This window comes from Ictidomys tridecemlineatus, chromosome 6, assembly GCF_052094955.1.
Source record: "Ictidomys tridecemlineatus isolate mIctTri1 chromosome 6, mIctTri1.hap1, whole genome shotgun sequence".
NCBI lineage: Eukaryota > Metazoa > Chordata > Mammalia > Rodentia > Sciuridae > Ictidomys > Ictidomys tridecemlineatus.
The window spans coordinates 137207169-137230484 of record NC_135482.1 but is presented as its reverse complement, the minus strand read 5'-3'; the positions used below and the strand labels follow the sequence as shown (position 1 = coordinate 137230484).

Below are 23316 nucleotides of genomic sequence, written 5' to 3'. Positions count from 1 at the left end.
CAGTGCTAGCAAAAATAAGTCAAAGATGTAATGTCTATTTAAACACACATTTGAGCTAGTTGTTAGCGCTTAAATTAGAGTCCAGGCTTTGGCTAGAATCAACATAGTTTAAATATTAAAAACCTCAAAATTCATATGGCCCACCCCCGCCTGCTCTCTACACAGGAATAAGAGGTAGAAATGTGTGTGAAAACTACTTCCAGCTATTTAAATACCGAAGTGGCAGCGGGGGTTGGGGGTAGGCTTGTATGCAAGGACTTTAAAAAATGCTTGTCACTAAACCTTTTACTCAGGACATACCGAATTTGCTTTGCTAAATAGATATCCTCACGGATAAAGAGACAAGAGCGGTTTCAAAAATTTATCATACCGCCCCTAGTTTTCTGTTAAAGAAAAGTACATTTTTTGTGTATTTAAAAATACATACTCATTAAACAAGTCGCTGAAAACCTTAGCGCCCCCACCTAGCTGCTTTCTGGATTTCAGTTTTTTGAGTTTCAGGTCCTTGCACAACACCTAAGACGTGCAATACTCTTTTTCTGCCTAATCCTGGCAGAGAACAGTCCGTAGAGATCTCCCTCCGCGTCTCCACCCTAATTCCCTCTCTTCCTAGATTCCACCCGCTCCTCTCCTTTCCTCCGCCCCCGGCTCCGCCAGCTCAATCTGTCAGAGAAGTTGTGTACAAACTGCGCGGCCGCCCTGCGCGCGAAGCTCGTGGCCCAAGGGGTGCGGTCGGCCCAGTGGAGGCGGGGCCCTGGGTGAATTTCTCTCTTTTCATAGGCTGGCCGATCCGGCCCGGCCGGCGACGGAGTCTTAGGATTCGCGGCAGCGCTGTCAGTCAGACTCGCAGAGCCCGCCTACCCAGAGTTGGGTGAAATAGAGGCGGGCGTCAAGTGTCAGTAGTCGCGGGGCAGGTACGCGCGCTCGCAGCTCGCTCTTGGAGATCGACGGTGGCGGGAGCGGGCTCCAGCGACTGAGAGAGCGCGGTGGGGCGGGGCGGGAGAAAGTGGCTGCCTGGAGGACATTGGCGTTTACGCGTGGCAGAGCGGAAGAGTTTTGCTTTTCGTGGGCGCCTTCGAAAACTGTGCCTGCTGTTGACCGAGGGGTCTGCCCGGAGCCTCCCCTCCTCCGCCCGCGGCCCCGCGCCGAGCTCGCCGGCCCGAGCCAACGTGGGCCAGGTGGGAAACGCGCCTGACCCACGTACTGCAGCCGGAGCCGCTCCCCGAGTGTCCATGGCTACGCGGGTGCTGACCATGAGCGCCCGCCTGGGACCTGTGCCCCAGCCGCCGGCCCCGCAGGACGAGCCCGTGTTCGCGCAGCTCAAGCCGGTGCTGGGCGCCGCGAACCCAGCCCGCGATGCGGCGCTCTTCCCGGGCGAGGAGCTGAAGCACCCTCACCACCACCCACAGGCGCAGCCAGCGCCTCCGCAGCCCCCGCAGCCGGCGCCGCCTCCCGCCGCCGGCCCGCGGCTGCCTCCAGAGGAGCTGGTCCAGGTAGGAAGAGCCGCTCCCCTCCCTCCGCCTCCTTCTCGGGGCTCGGGCGTGTCCCGCTGCTGCGACGCGCAGGCGACAGGGGCCGCTCCAGGCTGGGGCGTGCGTCGGGGCGCACCGGGAGCTGGTGGTGGGGTGGGCAGCCCCTTTCTGCCCCTGTAGCCTGGGCACAGCATTACGTAGGGAGTAAATGGGGGACCTGGGAGAGGGGAGTCCGAGATGAATCTCCCCTGGCCCTGGCGGGTCAGCCGGGAAGAGGTTAAAGAGGGAATTGGGTGCTCTCGCGCACCTTGTTTTTCCTACGTGTGGTGGATGAAACCTTGTACCTCACGCTCCACTTTAAATTACTCCTTCACCTTTACCCCTCCCACCCGATGCCTTGGAGGTCCACCTCTCCTCCTCGTCTGGGGTTAAGTAGAAACGCAGTTTGGGGTAAAGCTTCCCCGGGGTTTCAAACCTTGGGGCTCACTCTCCTTGCTTTAGAAGCGATTGTGGGTGGCTGAGTTTGGAAAACAAGAGGATAACTAAGGTTGTATTGGAGCGCGTATTTTTCCCGAAAAAGAAAGGAAAAAAAAAAAAAAGCCGGGGGTGTTGTTTTCTACTTGTGCGCGTAAATTTCCTCCCGGAGCCGTGTTGAAAGCTGGCAGTTGGCTTTTACACTTGCCCAGCAGCCGAATTAGAGCAACCGCCTGTTTCTTTCGCCCACGCACGGAGTCATATAGCCCAGAAAAAACTTCACGGGACTTTTAGCTTGTCCCAAGGAAAAAAAAAAATTGGAAACATACCCACATGCAAACAGCTGGAAGAGCTAAAATCAGAAACCACTAACCGCCACGGAGCGCAGTGCACGAAAGGGTTTAGTTCGGTTTATTTCAAGACACTTCGTTTAATAACCCCTTGGTAGAAGTGTGTATTTGCTACCCAGCGCCTTGCCTACTCTAGTGGTGGTGGTGGGGGTCAGTGTCGCCGTGATTTGAGAGGACAGTGGCATTTGTCAAAGATGTGATTCGCATGACTACAGCGCTGATTTTTATTTTTAAATCGGGTCTATCCGGGGAATCCCGTCCTCATCCACACCGTATGATCCGAATGCTTTGGCGGTCCAAAATGAAATGCTTTTGAAATTTACTAGCAAAATATGACTGGGTTATTCACCCATTATGGTGCCGTGGTTCATAGTTATATGAACCATTCCACCTAATTGGGTTTTGCTTTTCTTTTGAAATTTCCTTTTCAATGTTAAAAATTAAAAGAGAATTTAAGCTTATGTTCTGCTAGGAGAGAAGATAGCTGTAAAAAGATTGAGGTGATTTGTCCTTGGGGGGAAAAAAATCACCGATTGAGAACTATTTGGTTATTGGTTATTTCAATTTGGCTTTTTTACTTTTTTATTTTTATTTTACTTAGGAGACACCGAGAGGATAAGGGATGATGGAGATTTTTTTTTTTACAGAGTAGGGGGGAATGTAGCATTGGCCCACTGAGAAGGACATGATAAATGTTTTGCTGATGACTGTGCTTCGACACAGCAGCCTCTCCCCACCCACGGGCTTCTTAGCACCAGTCTACCAAGGGAGTGATTTTCCCTTAGGTAATTAAAGATCTGTTTTAGATAGGCATATGAATAGGAACATTTCATTATCATATTAACCAATTACCGAATCTGCTGATTAAAATCAACATTTAGATCAAATGTTGAAGGTGAAATCTGTGATAGTGGATACTACGCTTTGCTTAAAACATTGTATTTAAGTTTTCATTGAACAATAAATAAAAAGCCACTGAAATAGCCAACGAATGTTTTATATTAGATATATTGGAAATGTCTAGTCAAGCAAAAAAGTTTTTTTTGCAGAGTTGATTTAAGGGTTTGCATTTTTTTTGTTGTTTAAATAAAACATGTAAAATATAACTATGTAGCATAGACAGAATTGAGGTAGCTAGGCAGTACTTTGATATAGTACTTTAATTGTAAACTGTAATGGTCAGGGAATCGGGAGTGATACTATTATTGCATCAGAAAGGAATATATTTCTGTTTGCTTTTTTTCTTGATTTGCCTCTTTCACTTTTTTTTTGAGCGATTTTACTAAAGACATTTCAAAGACTTGTAAGCTTTAGTGTAAACCAGTAATTATACAATTGGCAAAACAAACCTGGTATGTTTATAAGCAATACTTATACTAGTATACTAGTAATACTAGCAAACTTGCCCTAGTATTTTACAGAGGGATGTGTGTGTGTGTGTGTGTGTGTGTGTGTAGGTGAGGGGGACAGTAGTAAGCACCATTTTGGTCCTTCCTGAGATGAATCGGGTGGATTATGCATGTTTGTTTCTTTTCTTTTTTAGACAAGATGTGAAATGGAGAAGTATCTGACACCTCAGCTTCCTCCAGTTCCAATTATTCCAGAGCATAAAAAGTATAGACGAGACAGTGCCTCAGTCGTAGACCAGTTCTTCACTGACAGTGAAGGGTTACCTTACAGCATCAACATGAACGTCTTCCTCCCTGACATCACCCACCTGAGAACTGGCCTCTACAAATCCCAGAGACCGTGCGTAACATACATCAAGACAGAACCTGTTACCATTTTCAGCCACCAAAGTGAAACGACTGCCCCTCCTCCTCCTCCTCCGGCCCCAACCCAGGCCCTCCCTGAGTTCACCAGTATATTCAGCTCCCACCAGACCTCAGCTCCAGAGGTGAATAATATTTTCATCAAACAAGAACTTACTACACCAGATCTTCATCTTTCTGTCCCTCCCCAGCAGGGCCACCTGTACCAGCTACTGAATACACCGGATCTAGACATGCCCAGTTCTACAAACCAGACAGCAGTAATGGACACCCTCAATGTTTCTATGTCAGCCGCCATGGCAGGCCTTGACACACACACCTCTGCTGTTCCGCAGACTTCAATGAAACAATTCCAGGGCATGCCCCCTTGCACATACACTATGCCAAGTCAGTTTCTTCCACAGCAGGCCACTTACTTTCCCCCATCACCACCAAGCTCAGAGCCTGGAAGTCCCGATAGACAAGCAGAGATGCTCCAGAATTTAACCCCACCTCCATCCTATGCTGCTACAATCGCTTCCAAACTGGCAATTCACAATCCAAATTTACCTGCCACTCTGCCAGTTAATACGCAAAATATCCAACCTGTCAGATACAACAGAAGGAGTAACCCCGATCTGGAGAAACGCCGCATCCACTACTGCGATTATCCTGGTATGTGATCTTACTTGGTTGAAGCATTGAGAGAAAGAGAGAGAGAGAGAGAGTGTGTGTGTGTGTGTGTGTGTGTGTGTGTGTGTATACACATATCCTTTTCATCCCTGGGCTTTAAGTTTACATAGAAAAGTTCTACTTGACAGTTAAGAAAAAAAATCATATACATTTGTTATCTTCATATTCTATTTCTGTGCTTTACCTTGGTGTGTAACCAAGTAGTTTTCTATGGTGTATTTTATTGTATTTATTTATTCACTTTTGTTTTGCAGTACTTGGGATTGAACTCTGGGGCGCTCTACCACTAAGTCACATCCCCAAGGCCCCTCTCTCCTTTTTCTAACATTTTATTTTGAGATAGGGTTTTGCTTGAATTTCCCAGGCTGACCTCAAACCTGGGATTCTCCTGCCTCAGCCTCCCAAATTGCTGGGATTCTAGGCATGTTTCATTGTGCCCAGTTTTATTTTCTGTATTAAAAAAAGAAAAATTGGCTACAACATTTCTGGGAAAAAGTTACCTTATGTACCCTTTTCTATTAATTTTTTTTAAAATTTCATTTAGGATTATAGTATTAAAATCTAAATTAACTTCCCTGGAAAGAGTAGGGTAGGAGAAAATAATATGTTGGCTCAAAGGTACCTAACTTACTGCTGGTACAAGACTATATAAGGGATACATTTAAGGATGGTTCTGATGGGCCATGCATCTCATTCAAGAATGAGCACATGCTAAAGTATAAATTCATGACAGTAATGAATGTATCTCCCAAGTTGCTGGTGTAAGCTAGTTTATGATTAATATGGGGCATGATTTATTGACTGTGGTGCATGATATGCCATGACATGCTAAATGAAAAAAAACAAGAAATGTTAGGAGTACAGAAAATTATAGTCATCTTGGATAATGGTTTAGCTATGTCAGCTCTACAACCATTAAAATTTTTTTTAAAAAACATACTATAGTAGCTATTAAATCACTAAAATGTGTATTGCTAGTAAAAATTACCTATTGGAATATAAACACAAGTTTTCCATTTGTCATTTACCTGTGTTCTTTCCTACTAAAGTGATACAAAAAAAAATTACTTTATTTCTTTAATGAGGTAGTGGGGGGAGGGCTCCTTGAGATTTAAAACTGAAGCTTCAAATATTTTATCTAGCATGAGAGAGTTCTTTCAAGGCAGAATTTAAATACTGAATCATCAAATGTAAGGATTTCAAAAGGTCGCCGGAATGACAAGCTGTTCTTCCTCTGCTCCTTTATTTTAGGTTGCACAAAAGTTTATACGAAGTCTTCTCATTTAAAAGCTCACCTGAGGACTCATACTGGTATGTAATTTTCTTGTTAATTCCTTAAGTTGTGTAAATAGTGTAAGTGGTATTCATCCTTTTAAAAGCCAACACGTGTTTGATCTCTTCTTTCTTCTGTCAACTTTTATTTTTTAATGGCCTACCTTTTCAGCACTAGCTTGGCTCAAAATTCAGTTCCATGAGGATGTCTGGTTCCAGGAAAGCTGATGCTCACTCACAAAGGCCTTGCCCTGTCACTTCCATAGAATTAATTACCCAAAAACATAAACAACAATGTTTACTAATGGGTTTTAAAACGTTTAATGGCAGCGCTGTTCATGTCTTGAAGGAAAGAAATTTCTCTCTCTCTCCGTGGCAAATCAGTTTGCTTTAAATAAAGCCCTTTTAAACCATCAAAACTTTGCCATTTAGCAAGTACAGCATTGCAGCTTAATACAAGGTCCCTGTTAAGCTTAAAATATTTGTGTTGAGTGTGTTTGCTGTGTTTGATGAAAGATAGGCCTGAAGTTGCAGAGTTTTCAGACTGGTCAAAAATAGAGTTATGGTTTAAAGTTATTCTACACCTTACACACCACCCCGACATTTGATATGTTTGAGACATCATCTTTATTCTAGCTTATATTTCATCCTCATTTAAAACATGCTGTTAAGCTTAGCCCCTTCAATTTTGTAAGTTTTTGTTTTATTAAATCTATAGCAATAACTTTTAGGAGGTTTTTAATTTAAAAATTTTATATCAGAACCCAGTTTTAAGATGAAACTAGGTGGCATACTTTATTAAAGGGCTCTGCGTACCCATAATATTTTCAAATATATGGATGGTTACTATTTGTAATTTTCTTTAAGAATAGCCCTAAAGGAAAGAACTCTTAAAGTGATTATACTTTTTTTTCCTCAATAAATACAGCCTTACCTAAAGTTCAAAGAATAAGTTTGCTAATAAAAGCAGTGACCTAGCAAAATGTATTATTCCATCATTGCTATGGAAACCAAAGTATTCAACAGTTCCTTTGAATGGGTCGTTGGATTAGTGTGAGGACTTGAATCTCCCCAGGCTAGATGTTACTATGGAAATTGAGTTTTGATAAATGAAGTAGTTATCTCTAACTGCTGCATTAAAAAGTAAAAGCCTTTGAACAAAGGTCAGTGCTGAGATATAGCCACGAGAGGAATATGGTTGCAAACAGTTTGTGTGCATGTTAGGGAAGTACTGCTTGATATCTCAATGATAAAAATCTAGTTATTAAAATCCAAATAGTATTGATGACAATGTGGTAGATACCAGGGCTTTCTGAGAAACTGCTTTAAAAAAAAAAAAAGACACTTGAACTTATCTATGAAATAAATGAGTTGTTTTGGCCCAAGGTTTTTAAAGGCAGACAAATTGATTATATAAAAGGAAAGAACCTTCATAAACAATCTAAGGTGAAAATTATGTTTACAGTTAAGCGTCCACAAAAGAATTAAGCATATAAAGAAGATGTCAACCTAAACTCTTCAAAATACAGATGACAAGTGCCAGGAAAATATTCAGTATAAAATATCCTTTTACAGACTATATGCTCTGTTAAGGAAATGTTTAACACAGGGTTTTACCTGACGTTTTGATTAAGAAGAGGTGGGAATAACTTAGAAACATTTGAACTGTTGCTTTTTTTCTCTTGGAAGTCCTTGAAACTGGAGATAGGAAGGAGGGAATACATTTTCATGGGGTTAAAGTCCCCTAATAAAGGAAGAATATAATCACATATAACGATGTAATCAACTGCTTATTGCAGGGATGTAGTCAGGCCATATCTAAATAGCCTTTCAACCCCTGTCAGGGTTTAGTGCTCTGAATGCTTGTACCTAGGATTCTGGAACTTGACCTGCTGGCAAAGAAATTTAATAGTGGGTTGTCTTAACAATGCTTGCCCTAATAAAAACAAACTAAAAAGAGGACCTAGGCCTAGTTTGGGTCCCATGCATCAACTTTTTTCACCTGATCATAAACATTGTGGCCTTCAACATCTAATGAGTAAGACCCTGTAATCCAGTTTAATAAAGTTTTGTTTGATAGTCTTTCAAATGCCTGGGGGAGGGTTTTACCAGACTAGTTCATCTGGCTAAACCCGTTCTTGGGTAATCATAGAGCATTGAGGTTGTTTTCTCCTCATTTCTCGTTTCTAGACAATGCCTTTTAAAATTACCTGTGTGCTCTCATTGCATCCCCCCACCCAACCAGTTGTTTTTCAGTGAATGTATCTGGACCCAGCAGAGGCTTGTGTTTTTGCCCCCCCCCCCTTTCCCTTTTAAGGCCCTGGTAGATGAAATAGGTTTTGTTTATTTTTCCCCTCTAAATAACTTCCCTCATTTAAAAGCTTGTTAGGTTTTCTTTCTGTGTCCCTTGCTTCCACATAGGCAATTTATTAGGGAACTTTGAAACCTATATGGTAATGTCGGTCTGTGTTTGATGACATAATAGAAATTATTGTTTAAATGGTTGCTGTTTTGCAGGCAGAATGCAAAGTACCCTAGCATTTCTTTGGAGAAATAATTGTAATTGCTTTAAAATGTCAAGTTACTGTATGTTTTTAAAATGATTTAAGCAATTAAAGCAATCTGCATCTGGGTTCTGTTTAGTTACTTATTTTGGACTTTTAGATTATAAATGATTTTTTAACTTGGGTTGCAAATTGAACTTGAGCAAAGAGTGTTTCCAAATCAGATTTTTTTTCCCCCATAATTTGGGATGAAAGAGTAAAAGATAAACCTGCTTCTTGGATCACAAATACCATAACATTCAAGTTCAAGTTCATGCGCTTTGATTTCTTTATTAGGAAACCATACTTAAATAGTACAAAGTTCCATCTTGTTTGTGTGGTCAAACAAAATACCTGAAATAGAATTTGCCTTTATTCTAGGGAACCATTATATTTCATTGATACCCATATATACATAAGACAGCATAATAACAGGCCTATAGAGACATTCTTTGTGTGAGTAAGTAGGTGTTTGTGTACGTATACGTGGTTATCATGCTTCTGGTTAGAAATAGTTATGGCTGCTTCTAGGCAACAGTGTCAATAAGTAGTGTGTTTCCCAATCTAAATATTTGTACTTTTAACAGTAAAGTGAACATTCTGCACAAATTTGTATGCCTTATGATATATACAAGGGGCTATTCCTATTGCTATCATTCTAAATTTGCTCCCAAGCACCTTTAAAAAAAAAAAGATTTCACATATCCATCAGTCCTTCTAAGTCACTGTGACTGATAAAGTATCTTATTCAAAGAGCTTGTAGTTTGGGGTTTTTTGTTTTGTTTTGGCACTAGAGAGCAAACTGAGGGACCTCATGCATGCTGGGGAAAAGCATGCTAACCACTGAGCTGCCTCAGCCCCTTTTGCTTAATTTCATCATGAAATTTAAGATTACTTTTCAGCCTCACCGCTCTGGGACAGGGCAGAAGATTAGCAGTTGTACAGAGAAAACTCTTTGAGGTACACACACCCTTAGTGCAAGCATCACTCAGACCAGGACTGGTTCCACGGACTGACAGAGGAAAGGACGATTTGACACACTCGTACAGGAGAAAATGAAACTTATAAATAGCATAGGAACACAAAACATGGACTCTTCAGTGCTTGTTCAAGATTCTTTGTTTAAGAAAGAATTCTACATTAGGTCTTGGAAGCCCAAACCTCCTTGTAAAGGGAGTCAATTCCTATGTTCTTTCTTGCTTTACTTTTCTTTCTTTCTTCCTCTCTTTCTTTTTGTGCTGGGGATTGAACCCAGGGGTACTTTACCACTGAGCCACATCCCTACCCCTTTTTGTTTTTTCTTCTGAGACACAGAGTCTTACTAAGTTGCTTAGGGCTGGGTTGATTCTCCTGCCTCAGCCTCCTGGGTCACTGGGATTTCAGGTGTTGCCACTGTGCCCAGCTACTTCTTAATGATATTGATAAGTATATGTATATGTTTTAAAAAACACAATGTATTATGTTATATTGAAATATAATTTTTTGGTAGTGGGAATTAAACCCAGGGACACTTGAGAACTGAGCAACATCCCTAGCCCTTTTTATCTTTTATTTTGAGCCAGGGTCTTGCTAAATTGCTGAAAGTCTCACTCAATTGCTGAGGCTGGCTTTGAATTTGTGATCCTCCTGCCTCAGCCTCCAGAGTCTCTGGGATTAGAAGTCTGTATCACTATTCCCGGCTCTACTTGAAATTTGCATTTTAGCTTCTGGTAAAGTAGTAAAAGTCTTTAGATATAAATATCTGGTCTAGTACATGGCGCCAAAGTCATTATCCTATGACTATATTGGGTGTACATTTGATTTTTTTTTTAAAGTATTGGTAATGTTGACAACAAAGGTGTTTTCAGTATAGGCACTACTCCATTGAAAGGAACATTATATTGTGAACATAAATTACTCTCTTTTTGGTAGAAAAGGAGTGAGAAAAGCTCTAAAAAAAAAAACTGTAGAGAGGATTTCATTTCAGTCCTTAATGAATGGAGAACATACAATTTGGATCCAGAATAGATCAGTATTAGTTAGATGTTTGATCTATTTCACTGGGAGAATTAGCATAGGGAAAATATTTCACATGATGAGATTTAGTGGCCAGTGATTTTATTTTAAATTATTTTTACAATTTTATTTTCACTTGCAGCTTTGAAATTTATTTTCTATATTGACAATTTCTGGCTTATTTAAAAAAAAAAAAAGTTTGAGCCTTAAGAGACTTGCTGGTTCAGACCCTGAAGAGGTATTTATGAGAAAGCTTAGAAACAATTTCTTTTCAGTGACTCACTGGGAAGATTAAACTTTGCTTCTAGGACTTGTTCTTTCATCTGAAAAACATTTACATAGGAAGTTGATTAAACATTGTTTCAAGATGATAAAGCTTATCAAAGGTTAAGAAGAATAATTTGTTTCAGCAAACATTTGACCGATTTTTGTGGAGAATCCAGAATAATCTCTTCTTACCCTTTTTGTTTTTAAAGGAGTGAGAGAAGATAGTTCATAAGTAGATTAAATAGAATTGCTGAAATTGAGATAGAAACAGCCAGCTGTGTGCCGGTGAAAGAATGTAGAGCTGTTTTTTTGTTTTTGTTGTTGTTGCTGTTGTTGTTGATATATAGTTAGTGGCAGGATTTTTGTTTTTTAGTAATAATTTGATCACTCAAGCATTTTGCTTTGGCTGATATTTTTAGTTCTATAGAATGTAGTAGCTGTTTACTTGATGACCTACATCTTTTCTGGTGAAGAAACAAAGTAATGTCCTATTTGAGTCGAAGTATCTCTGGCAGCATTCCTGTTCTGGCAGCCTGTATTATTTACTTTAAAGGATCTCTAACAACTCCAATTAGTTACTGTTTTAGAAGTGCACAGTAGGTAACTTTTCTGAAAAAACATCTATGCAGAAGAACACATTAACTTGGCTACTTTATAAAAAGGCACACACCTTACATACCTTTAAGAGCAGGGAGGAATCCACTGGTCTGGGATAATTGTGTCAACTGCAAATGAAGGAAAAGATATCTGGTACTCATTCTGTGCTAGGGAAAATGAAAATACACGTTTATTTTCTATTCAGGTTTAAAAAAAGAAACAAAAGGTAAAATTATTTCGTAGAATCCTCACTTTTTGAAGTTACTTTGGGGTCTTATTACAAAGATTGTGAATATGAGTGTTATTGTTTTTGAGAAAAAGGAAAAAAGTTTCATTGCTTTGCTACCAAAGGAGAAACACAGGGTACTCCTGTCCCAAAGGCTGTGATTCTGCCCAACAGCTGGAATTAGGGGGCTTTTAAAGTGGGGATTCAAAGGCTGCAATTCTCAGATCTCTGTTTGAGTTGTAATTCACTTGTTAATTTGGAAGACAGTCATTTCTGAGATCTTCTGGTACCATCCCCAGAGTCTGGATTAATTCATTTCTCTGGTGGGTGTATACTCAAGGACAGGTAAATCTGCCTAAAATGGGGAAGAAAGGTAATCCTGTTTGTTTCCCTGAGGTTAGGGTTTGTGAGTTGTCTTTTTGTCAGGAGGCTCAAGAATTGTTATTTCAGTAACCCTAAAAATGACAGAGATGTTCTTCCTGGGATTTGAGGACCCTGAGAAGGTAGTAGTAGTTTAGGAGCCAGGAGACTGGTCCTGCTTGATAGGGACTGTGGATAACAAGAGTGAGTGTTCCCTTCCACTCCCTTCTTTTTTGCTGTGCTGCCCAGGCTGGCCTCAAACTCAGCTTTCCCCCAGCCTCAACCTCTTGAGTAGCTAGGGTTCCATGTGTGTATCATCTCATCCACTGCCTGGCCATATCCCTTCTTCCTGCCCCTCTAAAAGAGGAGACTCCTTGTTGCCCTTGACCAGCTCTAGGAGCCTCGGAACTTCTTGATTTTTCTCAGGTCTAGTCCAATTCTGTAAAAGAAAGTTTTATGTAGACTTTATCCCTGTACAGCTTCAAGGTGGATAAATGTTTTCTTCTGAAGAGACTCAAGCACGATTCTCACCTAAATATACATTTAGTCAGATTACCCTTGGTCACAGGCCAGGGCAAAGCCCAGCTTTTCTCTAATTTTGTAAAAAAGGAGAGAAAAACTGACAGCCTCACTCTGGCCTCCTTTACTTTCCCTCTTTTCATTATGAAAATAACTGCTAGTCAGAGTTTGGCCGAATGCATGATTGTTTCAGAGAGGCATTGGGAAAACTGTGGCATCACAGCAGAAGTAGAAGGGGTCTCTACCTCTGCAGAACTTAAAAAGCTGTTGAGAAGTCAGAACACAGATATTCGAAGCCTTCATAAAGCAATGTATGAGCAAGTGCAAATCAGTGATTCAAAAAAGAACACAAATTATTTTGTTTCCTAAAAGTAGGCCCATTGCTAATAGGGCACTACATCTATTAGATGCATTTAAAATGAACCTTTCTGTGTTCCAAGTGTAGGAGATCTGCAGTGAGCTCTAATAAGGAAAATTACTGACATAGGTACAATGTTTTCTGTTTTTTCCTTTTTATTATTAAAAGAAAATCTAATAATTGAGGCTGTTTCAGAGTCTCAATTTCCTAAGTCTGTGATGATGGGGGAAAAAATCTATTAAGTTTTTTTAGGCCAGAGACCATATCTTATTTGTGTTTTGCAAGGCATTTAGTATAGGCCATACTTTAATACATACTGTCTAATTCTGATGGTGTTCACTTTTATCTTTTTATAAACTACCATTGATTAGATTTTTAATCATCAGGAAGGAAAGAGATTTTCAAATTTGCTGTAATAGACTTTTAAAAAAAAAGTTACCTAATGTACCTTTTCTAAGAAATATTTCCTTCTGTGATTTTTTTTTCTTTTGTTAAAAGAATCTATGTAGAACATTCTAGAGAAAGGCCTTAGTATGGGTCTATTGAATATGTTCAGCAGAGCAGAGAAACCTCCCATTCCATTGTGGTAGGTTCAAAAGTCATTTTTTTTTTTAATCTGTTCATCAGAGAAAAAAATAGATACTGTTTTAGTTTCTTGCTGGAGATTTTTTGAATACTTCACAAACATTCTGCTAAACCACTGAAATTCACCTAGTCTGGGAGAGAGGAATACTCATTAGAAATGCTTGGGGACTGCTGATACCATGCTGGAACCCATTTTTAGGACCCAAAAGGCCCAGAAAAGTGGGTCTTCATGGAGGGCTGGCCCTGTTAGGGTGTGCCGAGGCTTCAGACCATTTGAGTTTAAGGGCTGGTGGAAGTCCATTAAGCTATTCCTTACCCTTCATGAGTGGTTTCAGAATCTAAATAAATTTGAACAATATGTATATATTTCTTGCATCATTCAAAGAGAGTGTATTAGTGTTTGCTAATGGAAGATTTAAGTGGGACATTAAGAAAGAGTGGCAGGCCAGGATTCTTAATGTGGAAATCGGTTTGCTTCTAACTCCTGGGGTTGTTGCAAGGATTAAGGAAGGTAGTGAGAACCTAGCTCTGGAGGAGGTGCTAGTGGTTATCTGCTCCCTCTTCCCTTTTGTTGGTAACGTTTCTGCTTAACATTTTAATAAAATATCTTCATGACTTTATCAATATGGATAGTATGCATGTTCGGACATTTTTTTTTTTTCAAAAATTAGTGACTCTTAGCAAATTGTTCCTATAATAAGAAAATGCATACTTTATTTGAGATAAAATCAAAGTTTATTGTCCATGTTGTACAAATTTGTCAGTTTTTTTTTTTTTTTTGCCTTTGGAAAGTTTCACATTAACAGCAGGAGAACTTAAAACTACAGTTGATGTTGAAAGAGCTTAACTAAATATTTTAAATTGGTGGTATTGGAAAGAGATTCTGTAAAAATCCAATTAAACTTTTGAAAGCTCTATCCTGTTGAAATATAACTTGAAGGAAGTCAGTTTGGTTTCCCAGAAGTACTGTGCATAGTGTTTCTGGCTGAGGAAGAAAGGCTCAAGTCTGCTGTTTGGCCAGAAATTGGGTACCAGCTTCCTCTACGATGTTTTGCTTGAACAGTGTTGACACTTGAACAAATCCCATAGAAACTGCCCCAAGTGGGGAATAGTTATCCTTGCTTTTATAGTAAGACTTGGCCCCAATAACGACTGTTCCAGACACTGGTAGTATTCTTGGCTGGATAATCTATAGATGTGTATAAATTGAGAGCAAAACCCCAAATGTTTTAGGAACTTGAATGGCTACTGTATTTTGACCAATCAGTAAAGTAAGTTTTAAAAAATATTGGTGCCGTTTATTGCTTTGTAGCCAATAAAAACAGTGAACAAAAAGAGTCTAGTGTCCCTTGTTTCTTAAATAAACTGAATTCACTTCTCCTGCTATTTAGTTATTAAATTCAAAAGACTAGAATGATTTCTTTTAAAATTAGGACTCTGTAAGAAGTTGTTGCCTTGCCTTAGACATCAGAAATGTTTTTGTTTAACCCAGTATGTTTGTTTCTGTGATTTGTTTTCATGAGGAACAAACCAAACACTTCAGTGCAAAGTTATTTCTTCTGTTTGATTTAAATCCACAAACAAGATAGTTGCACTTACCACTGGTACTAAAATGTTTCTGCATATCAAACAGTTATATGTGAATGTCAGCGAAAGGCGGGTGAATATGTTGCTGAAAAGTTTTGAGTGTATTATGCTTAAATTTCTAGTTGAAATTTACTGTGAGGCACTGGGGAATGAGAGTATCATACACCAATTTTAAAAGATGGAGGAAAAAGAATTTACTATGAGAAACAACATCCCAAATTGAGATGTATATTTTTTTTTTAAGAGAGAGTGAGAGTGGAAAGAGAGAGAGAGAGAATTTTTAATATTTATTTTTTAGTTCTCGGCGGACACAACATCTTTGTTGGTATGTGGTGCTGTGGATCGAACCCGGGCCGCACGCATGCCAGGCGAGCGCGCTACCGCTTGAGCCACATCCCCAGCCCAAGATGTATATTTTTTAAATGGGATGATAGGACCTGAGAAGGAAATTAAGTAAATAAGTGTGCATTAGGTCAGAACCAGAAGAGGGTGGGAAAGGTGGCTATGAATGCATACTGTAGGAAGCCAAGGTGAGATCTCATAAGAGTCAGTGGTTATTAGAACAGTTGAAATACATTAACTTCACAAGCTGTAGAAACCTCATCATATATGGATGATTTTTTTTTTGTACTAGGAATTGAATCCTGAAATTTTTTATTTCTGAGCAACATTCTCAGTCCTTTTAAATTTTTTTTTCTTAATTTTTTAAGATAGGGGCTCCCTAAGTTGTTGAAGCTGGCCTTGAACTTTTGATCCTTCCACCTCAGCCTCTCTAGTTGCTGGGATTATAGGCATTGGCTGGACAATTTAGATTAAGATTAAAATTCATATTCAGTTGGACAATCCTACAACTCTCCTGAATATGATACTGCTAAATTAGGCTGGAAGGTTGCTGAGTGTTCAAAGCAACTTTGAGTTTTTTTTTTCCTTTTCAGAAGAAAACATTTTTTAAAGCAAAAAGGTGCCCATCTAGAGTATGCCAATAGTACTAATATGCAAATTTGTCTCATTCTTATCTAAACTCATTAATACTCAGAAAATTTTAACAAAGCAGAAATTAGGAATCTAGTCAGTGAAAGACTAAGCTTTGAGATTTATATGTATACATGAACTTAAATAAGATTGATTCTAAAACAGTGAATTAAAATTGCATTATAAAGCTGGGGTGTGATGGAGCACCTCTATAATCCTAATGATTTAGGAGGCTAAAGCAAGAGGATCCTAAGTTTGAGGTCAGCCTCAGCAATTTAAGGAGACACTGTTTCAAAAATAAAACTGGCGATTGTAGCTCAGTGGTAAAGCACTCCTGGGTTCAATCCCCGATATCAAAAACAAACAAAATAACTGCATTACATGTAGTTGTTGAAAGTTTGCAGCTAGCAAACTTAGGAGAACATTAAGAATACAAGTTGCAGGTGGGCAGGGCTCAGTCATCAATTCAGTATTCAAGTGGAGAGCTGTGAAAACAGGAAGGATGATCAGGGATTTGTCATGAATTGCTCCGGTATGTTCCCGTGAGGCCACGCATTTAGGTTTTATTCGCTGTATCTCAAGCATCAGGACAGTGACTGGAGTATAAGACACTTGTCAAATTGCTTGTAGTAATTTTTTTTTTCCCCTGAGGGACTGAACTCAGGGGTACTTGACCACTGAGCCACATCCCCAGTCCTATTTAGAGACAGGGTCTCACTGAGTTGTGTAGCACCTCACTTTTTGCTGAGGCTGGCTTAGAACTCACCATCCTCCTGTTTCAGCTTCCCCAGCCACTGGGATTACAGGCATGCTCCATTCTGCCCAGCATAGTAACTTTTTTGGTGCAAAGAAATGTTTCTTAAGGAAGAAAATTTACATGCACACCAGCAAATGTTAGGATTGTTATGGTTCTTTCATGGCCTGAACCTGTACCAGTGAGAACTAATCAGTACCTGACTTGGGGGTCTGGCCAAGACATTTATTAAATATCAGATGCATTAAGCCTTTAGACTTTAAGCCATTCAACTTTAAAAATGTTTTAACTTTGTTTCCCTTCAGTCTCAAAAGAGGGATGTGAATGTGTGTGCTAGTGTGAAACTAAGGAGATTTTCCTTAGAATGCCTGAATAGTCCATTATAGGAGGTCATGGGTTATGTGTTGAAAGCTTCAATCAGCCTAATTTAGACGTTAAAGACCAATTTCAAGCAAAGGAATTGTGGTACAAGAAATTAATCTTGAAGGTGATTTGACCAGCTTCCTCTTGAGTAGCTCTAAAATTTTCGTGCCCCCTCACCCACCATGTAGCCACTAGCCCTACAGTAATTTAATTTGGGTTAGTTTGCGAAGAAAGCGTGTTTGCACAGTGATAAGGCCATTCAGGCCCAATCTAATCACTTCACGGATTGTGCAGGAGTACACAGAAAATAAGGGCACTGATGCATTTTGCATGTGGCTAAATTTGGCCTTCAGTTTTTCAAGAGTAAGCAAAATACTTCTTTCTGTATATAATTACAGGTTAAATCCCATTCTGTGAAATGAGTTTGCTGGATTGCTTTGAGGGGGACTGTAATATTTATTTAGTTCATAATGGAATGCATGATCCTTTCTTCCTGTGCTTGGCCCCTGGTTTAAAAAAAAAAAAAATCCCCAGGTGTTATCTACAGTTGTCCTCTGAGCAGGCCACCTCACCCTGTTTGTTGGTTGTCACAGGTGAAAAGCCCTACAAGTGCACCTGGGAGGGCTGCGACTGGAGGTTCGCACGATCAGATGAGCTGACCCGCCACTACCGGAAGCACACAGGCGCCAAGCCGTTCCAGTGCGGGGTGTGCAACCGCAGCTTCTCGCGCTCGGACCACCTGGCCCTGCACATGAAGAGGCACCAGAACTGAGCCCCGGCGCCATGCTCTCCGCCGCGCGCGCGCCGCAGTCGGTTCCGCAACCTTTAAACTACAAACTTTATTATTCATATATATATATATAAAAAAAGAGAAAGAAAGAAAAGAAAAAAGAGAGAAAGAAAAGAAAACAAAAAAAACTGGAAATGTATATTTTGTATATTTGAGAAAACAGGGAATACATTGTATTAATACCAAAGTGTTTGGTCATTTTAAGAATCTGGAATGCTTGCTGTGACGGACACGGCTTCACTCCAGCAGATTTCATCTCATGACAGGCAGCCACGTCCCGCCTGGGTGCGGGTGGAGGGGGGTGCGGCACCATGGTTGAACGTGACAGTGGTCAGTGAACAAATCACTTGGCAGGTACTGGGAAGAAGGATGGCTTGTATGTCAAGATTTTTACTTGACGGACATCGTTTTTGTCATTATTCGGTGATCCCTTAGAGGTACGCACTGTACCTGGCAATTCACTAATAGCCATTGAACAAATGTGTGGTTTGTTTTTTTTTTTTTTAATGAGTTGCCTATATTTGCTATTCAAAATTTTGTAAATATGCAAATCAGCTTTATAGGTTTATTACAAGTTTTTTAGGATTCTTTTGGGAAAAAAATCAAAACTTCTTTTGAAGATAACCGTAAATACATTTACAGTTAGAATTTGTGATAAACATACCTCTCAAAACGTTACCAAATTCATTTCTTAGGGGGGAAAGGAATAATCATTCAAATGAACTTTTAGGAAAAGCAAATTTCATGCACTGATTAAAATAGGATTGTTTATTTTAAATACAAAAGATGTTTTTTATGAATTATAAACTGAAGAGCTTAAAGATAGTTACAAATATACGAAAGTTGAACCTCTTAAAATAAGCTAAACAGTATCATTTTTTAAAGGAAGGACTTAATGTAGTTTTCACATGGCGATGTTGAATTTATGATGCAGTTTTCACGTATGGAAACGTTGAATTTATGATGTAGTTTTCATATACCAAGGTGTTTGCTCGTGCAGTACTGTTGGTTAAATGACAATTTATGTGGATTTTGCATGTAATATACAGTGAGACACAGTAATTTTATCTAAATTACAGTGCAGTTTAGTTAATCAGTTGTTAATACTGACTCAGTGTCTGCCTTTAAATATCAATGATATGTTGAAAACTTAAGGAAGCAAGTGCTACATATATGCAATATAAAATAGTAATGTGATGCTGATGCTGTTAACCAAAGGGCAGAATAATAAGCAAAATGCCAAAAGGGGTCTTAATTGAAATGAAATTTTAATTTTGTTTTTAAAATATTGTTTATCTTTATTTATTTTGTGGTAATATAGTAAGTTTTTTTTAGAAGACAATTTTCATAACTTGATAAGTTATAGTTTTGTTTGTTAGAAAAGTTGCTCTTAACATGTAAATAGATGACAAACGGTGTAAATAATTTTGTAAGAGGCTTCAAAATGTTTATACGTGGAGACATACCTACATGAAAAGCATAAATCAGTTGCTGTTTTGCTTCTTTTTCCCTCTTATTTTTGTATTGTGGTCATTTCCTATGCAAATAATGGAGCAAACAGCTGTATAGTTGTAGAATTTTTTGAGAGAATGAAATGTTTATATATTAACGACAATTTTTTTTGGAAAATAAAAAGTGCCTAAAATATTCATTTTGTGCTTTTCTTCTTTACCTGTTATAGCAAGGAAAATTAGCAAATTCCATTCCTAAAACTCTTTATTATTTGAAAGGGCCTGATCAGGGCAGTTAATGAAGTACCAATTCTCAGGCCTAGCATAGTAATGACACACCTGTTATCCTAGCAGCTTAGGATGTGGCAGTAGGATTCCAAGTTTAAGGCCAGCCTGAGCAACTTGGCAATGGGGCTCAGTGGTAAAGTACCCCTGGGTACAATCCCCCATACAAAAAAAAAAAAAAGGCACTAGCTGGGGATATAGCTTAGTTGGTAGAGTGCTTGCCTCACACACATAAGGCCCAGGCTTCAATCCCCCAGCACCACCAAAAATACCAAAAAAAAAAAAAAAAAAAACCTCTGAAAATGAAAAACTAAATTGAACCCAATACCTACCTTAAGGATGTAGATAGGGATTTATTTAAAAAATTTTTGGGTGGGTGGTACCAAGGATTCAACTCGGGGGCACTCGACCACCAAGCCACATCCCTAGTCCTATTTTGTATTAGAGACAAGGTCTCACTGAGTTGCTTAGCAACTAGCTAAACTGCTGAGGCTGACTTTGAACTCTATATCCTTAAGCCTCACTTCCCTAGATCCACCACTGTGCTGGCCTAGAGAGAGATTTATTTTAAAATAGAAATACAAAGGGAGTCAGGTTTCATTTATATTACCTGACCACCTCACATAATGTACGAACCCTTTCAACATCATTAGTTGTAAACTGTAGTGTAAGCTTGCAAGTGCTAGTTTGAATATTTTATGTTTTAACTTTTTCCTTTTTAAAAGAGATTGTTAAAAATGTATCCCCCCCACCCCTTTTCCCTTCACTTTTTCTTTTTTTTGGTGCTGGAGATCAAACCCGAGTCCTTGTGCATGCTAAGCAGGCACTCTACCTTTGAGCTACATCCCAATTCAGTAGCAAGGAAGAGAACTGGGATGCCTTAGAAAAGTGGCTGATGGTAGGTGTGAGGTGGGAAATAGACAAGACATCCTAGAATATCTTACAACATCAGAAAGTAAGGAATTGATTAAAATAACCTAAAATGCTAGGACTGTATCAAAGCAACAAAACAATGGCTGGATTATAACCCAAAGTATAAAATATCCCTGTGTCTATACTGATATAAGTGATGGAACAGGAGACAGATCTGCAGAATAATTCCAAATCGTTTTTGCACCATCCTCCAAGAGTGGAGCCCAGCTCCTTACTATGTAAGGGTAATTTGCATAGTGGTGATTTCAGAGAGTGCTGTATGGAAAGGTGGGAAGGAGGAATAACTTTTTACAGTGGAGAAATCTGTCAACACTGCCTCAGTCAGGTGATCAAGGTCCACATCGACACTGATAAGTCACACTGATAATATGTACTCCTGATATGATGTGGTGAAAATGGAACTTGGCCTTTGTGGTCTTTCTCCTCAGAACACATAAGCTCAGTGTAATCACGAGAGACATTCTACAAAATGCCTGAATGGTACTCAAAACTGTCAAGGTCATGAAAGATAAAAATCTGAAGCTATTTCTGTCAAGGGAAGCTTGAGGAGACAGGATGACTAAATGTAATATAGCAGTAAAGGAAAACTGAATGCAGTATGGGATTTAGTTATGTATCAATACTGATTCAATCATTGTGACAAATATATGACACTAATGTACACTGTTAATGGGGAAGCTGTGGGTGGAGTTAGAGGAATTTTATTATCCTTGGAATAATTCTATAAATATATATATGTATGTATTTGATACTGGGGATTGAAACCAAGGGTGCTTTACCATTGAGCTATAACCCCCGAATTTTATTTATTTATTATTTTTGGAGATAGTTTAAATTGGTGAGGCTTGCTTCAAACTTGAGATCCTCTTGCTTCAGCCTCCTGAGTTCCTGAGTTGCTGGGATTACAGGTGTTCATTACCACATCTGGTATAATTCTGTAAATCTAAAAAGTCTGCATAAAACACCTTTTGGGAGGGGCAGGTAATGGGGATTGAACCCCCCAGAGTCATTCAACCACTGAGTCACATCCCCAGCCCTTTTTTGTATTTTAGAGACAGGGTCTCACTGAATTGCTTCACACCATGCTTTTACTGAGGCTAGCTGAACTTTTGATCCTCCTGCCTCAGCCTCTCGAGCCCCTGGGATTCCAGGCATTCACCACTGCAGCCGGCTTATCTTATTATTATTATTTTTTTTAAGTGAAGAAAATCACTATCACAATTTAGCAGTCTCACAATAAATGGCAAGGGGAGGGATCCCCATTTCAGCAAAAATAAAAATTGCAGTTATGTAGCTTTATTATTTGACTCCCTTTTCATGCAATATCTAACTGAAAACTAATGCCATTTGTTCCCTATGAATTTGTTATTTTTTCATGGGAGAAAAAGAATTTATTTGGCTTAAATTTACTTTTAGAAACTGAAAAGGTGAGGCTCAGGCCTCTTTTGGGGGGATATTGGGGACTGAACCCAGGATCTTGCACATTATACACCACTCTACCCCTGAGCTATGTATACATCCCCAGCCCTTTATCTTTTATTGTGAGATGAGGGCTTGCTAAATTGCCCATGCTGGCCTTGAACTTGTGATCCTCCTGCCTCAGACTCCTGAGTAGCTGGGATTACAGGTATGCACCATTGCACCTAAAACTTCAAGTTTCTTTTTCTTTTTTTTTTTGGTACTGGGTATTGAACCTAAGGGCACTTAATCACTGAGCACATCCCCGGCTCTTTTTATTTTTTATTTAGATAGAGGGTCTCCCTGAGTTGCTTAGACCCTCGCTGAATTGCTGAGGCTGGCTTTAAACTTGAGATCATCCTGCCTCAGCCTCCTGAGCTACTGGGATTACAGGTGGGTGCCACCATGCCCAGCCTCAAGTTTCTTTTTTTTTTTTAATATTTATTTTTTAGGTGTAGATGGACATAACACAATGCTTGTATGTAGTGCTGAGGATCGAACCCGGGTCCTGCCTGTGCGAGGCCAGAGCTCCACCACTGAGCCACAATCCCAGCCCCTCAAATTTCTTGAAGTAAGGACAACTTTGTATGTCCAGAAAGATGAATCAGGGATATATCAGTATTAATTATAACTGACAACTGTATCAATCAAAATTTCTTCTTGAGTACAAACCTTCCCTCTCTAAGGTAACCAAGAGAGGGAAGGTTACCTTACACTTCTGTACCACTTGACCCCAGATTACAAAGCACAGCTGTTTTCAGGTATCTTTTCTGAACTATTCTCCCCCACACCCAACCTCCCCTGTAGGCCACCCTTTCTTCTCTCTTGCCAGCTACCTATTTGAATCCTTGTCTGCTAAAAGCTCAGTTCAGACAGATCTTCAGTCTTTATTGGCCACACTTATTGGAACATTTTTGCTTTTGGAGATATATGACACTTTAGCATTTAAATTATTTTTCCAATTTTTGTTGGAAATCCTATGTTTTTCTTCCTCAGATTGTCAATGACTTGGAAGGAGCAATAACCGTTTCCTTGGAAGACTCTCCACCTACTTGTCTTGTGTTTGTATTGTTGCTCTTATTGGTTAATAAAAAACATGTCAATTACATTCTGCTGCTGGGTGAATTGGCTTAAATAAGGCACTGCAGCAATTGAAGAAATCTAATGTTTGCTAAATTTCCTCTTTGCCTTCCACTGCTGATATAACCTTGGTGTTGGAGTTTTGATAAGGTGTGTGAATGTGAAACTGGAATTATAAGGC

At 39.5% G+C, this 23316-nt stretch overlaps 1 protein-coding gene across 1 annotated transcript; it reads left to right on the top strand.

The window, feature by feature from the left end:
- The first annotated feature begins 890 nt into the window (after positions 1-890).
- Klf5 (KLF transcription factor 5) lies at positions 891-19575 on the top strand. The gene is made up of 4 exons (XM_005324814.4): positions 891-1493; positions 3840-4722; positions 5992-6051; positions 17732-19575. Exons 1-4 carry the CDS (start codon positions 1233-1235, stop codon positions 17908-17910), a joined length of 1383 nt encoding a protein of 460 aa, XP_005324871.1. The 5' UTR covers positions 891-1232; the 3' UTR covers positions 17911-19575.
- The last annotated feature ends 3741 nt before the right edge of the window (positions 19576-23316 follow it).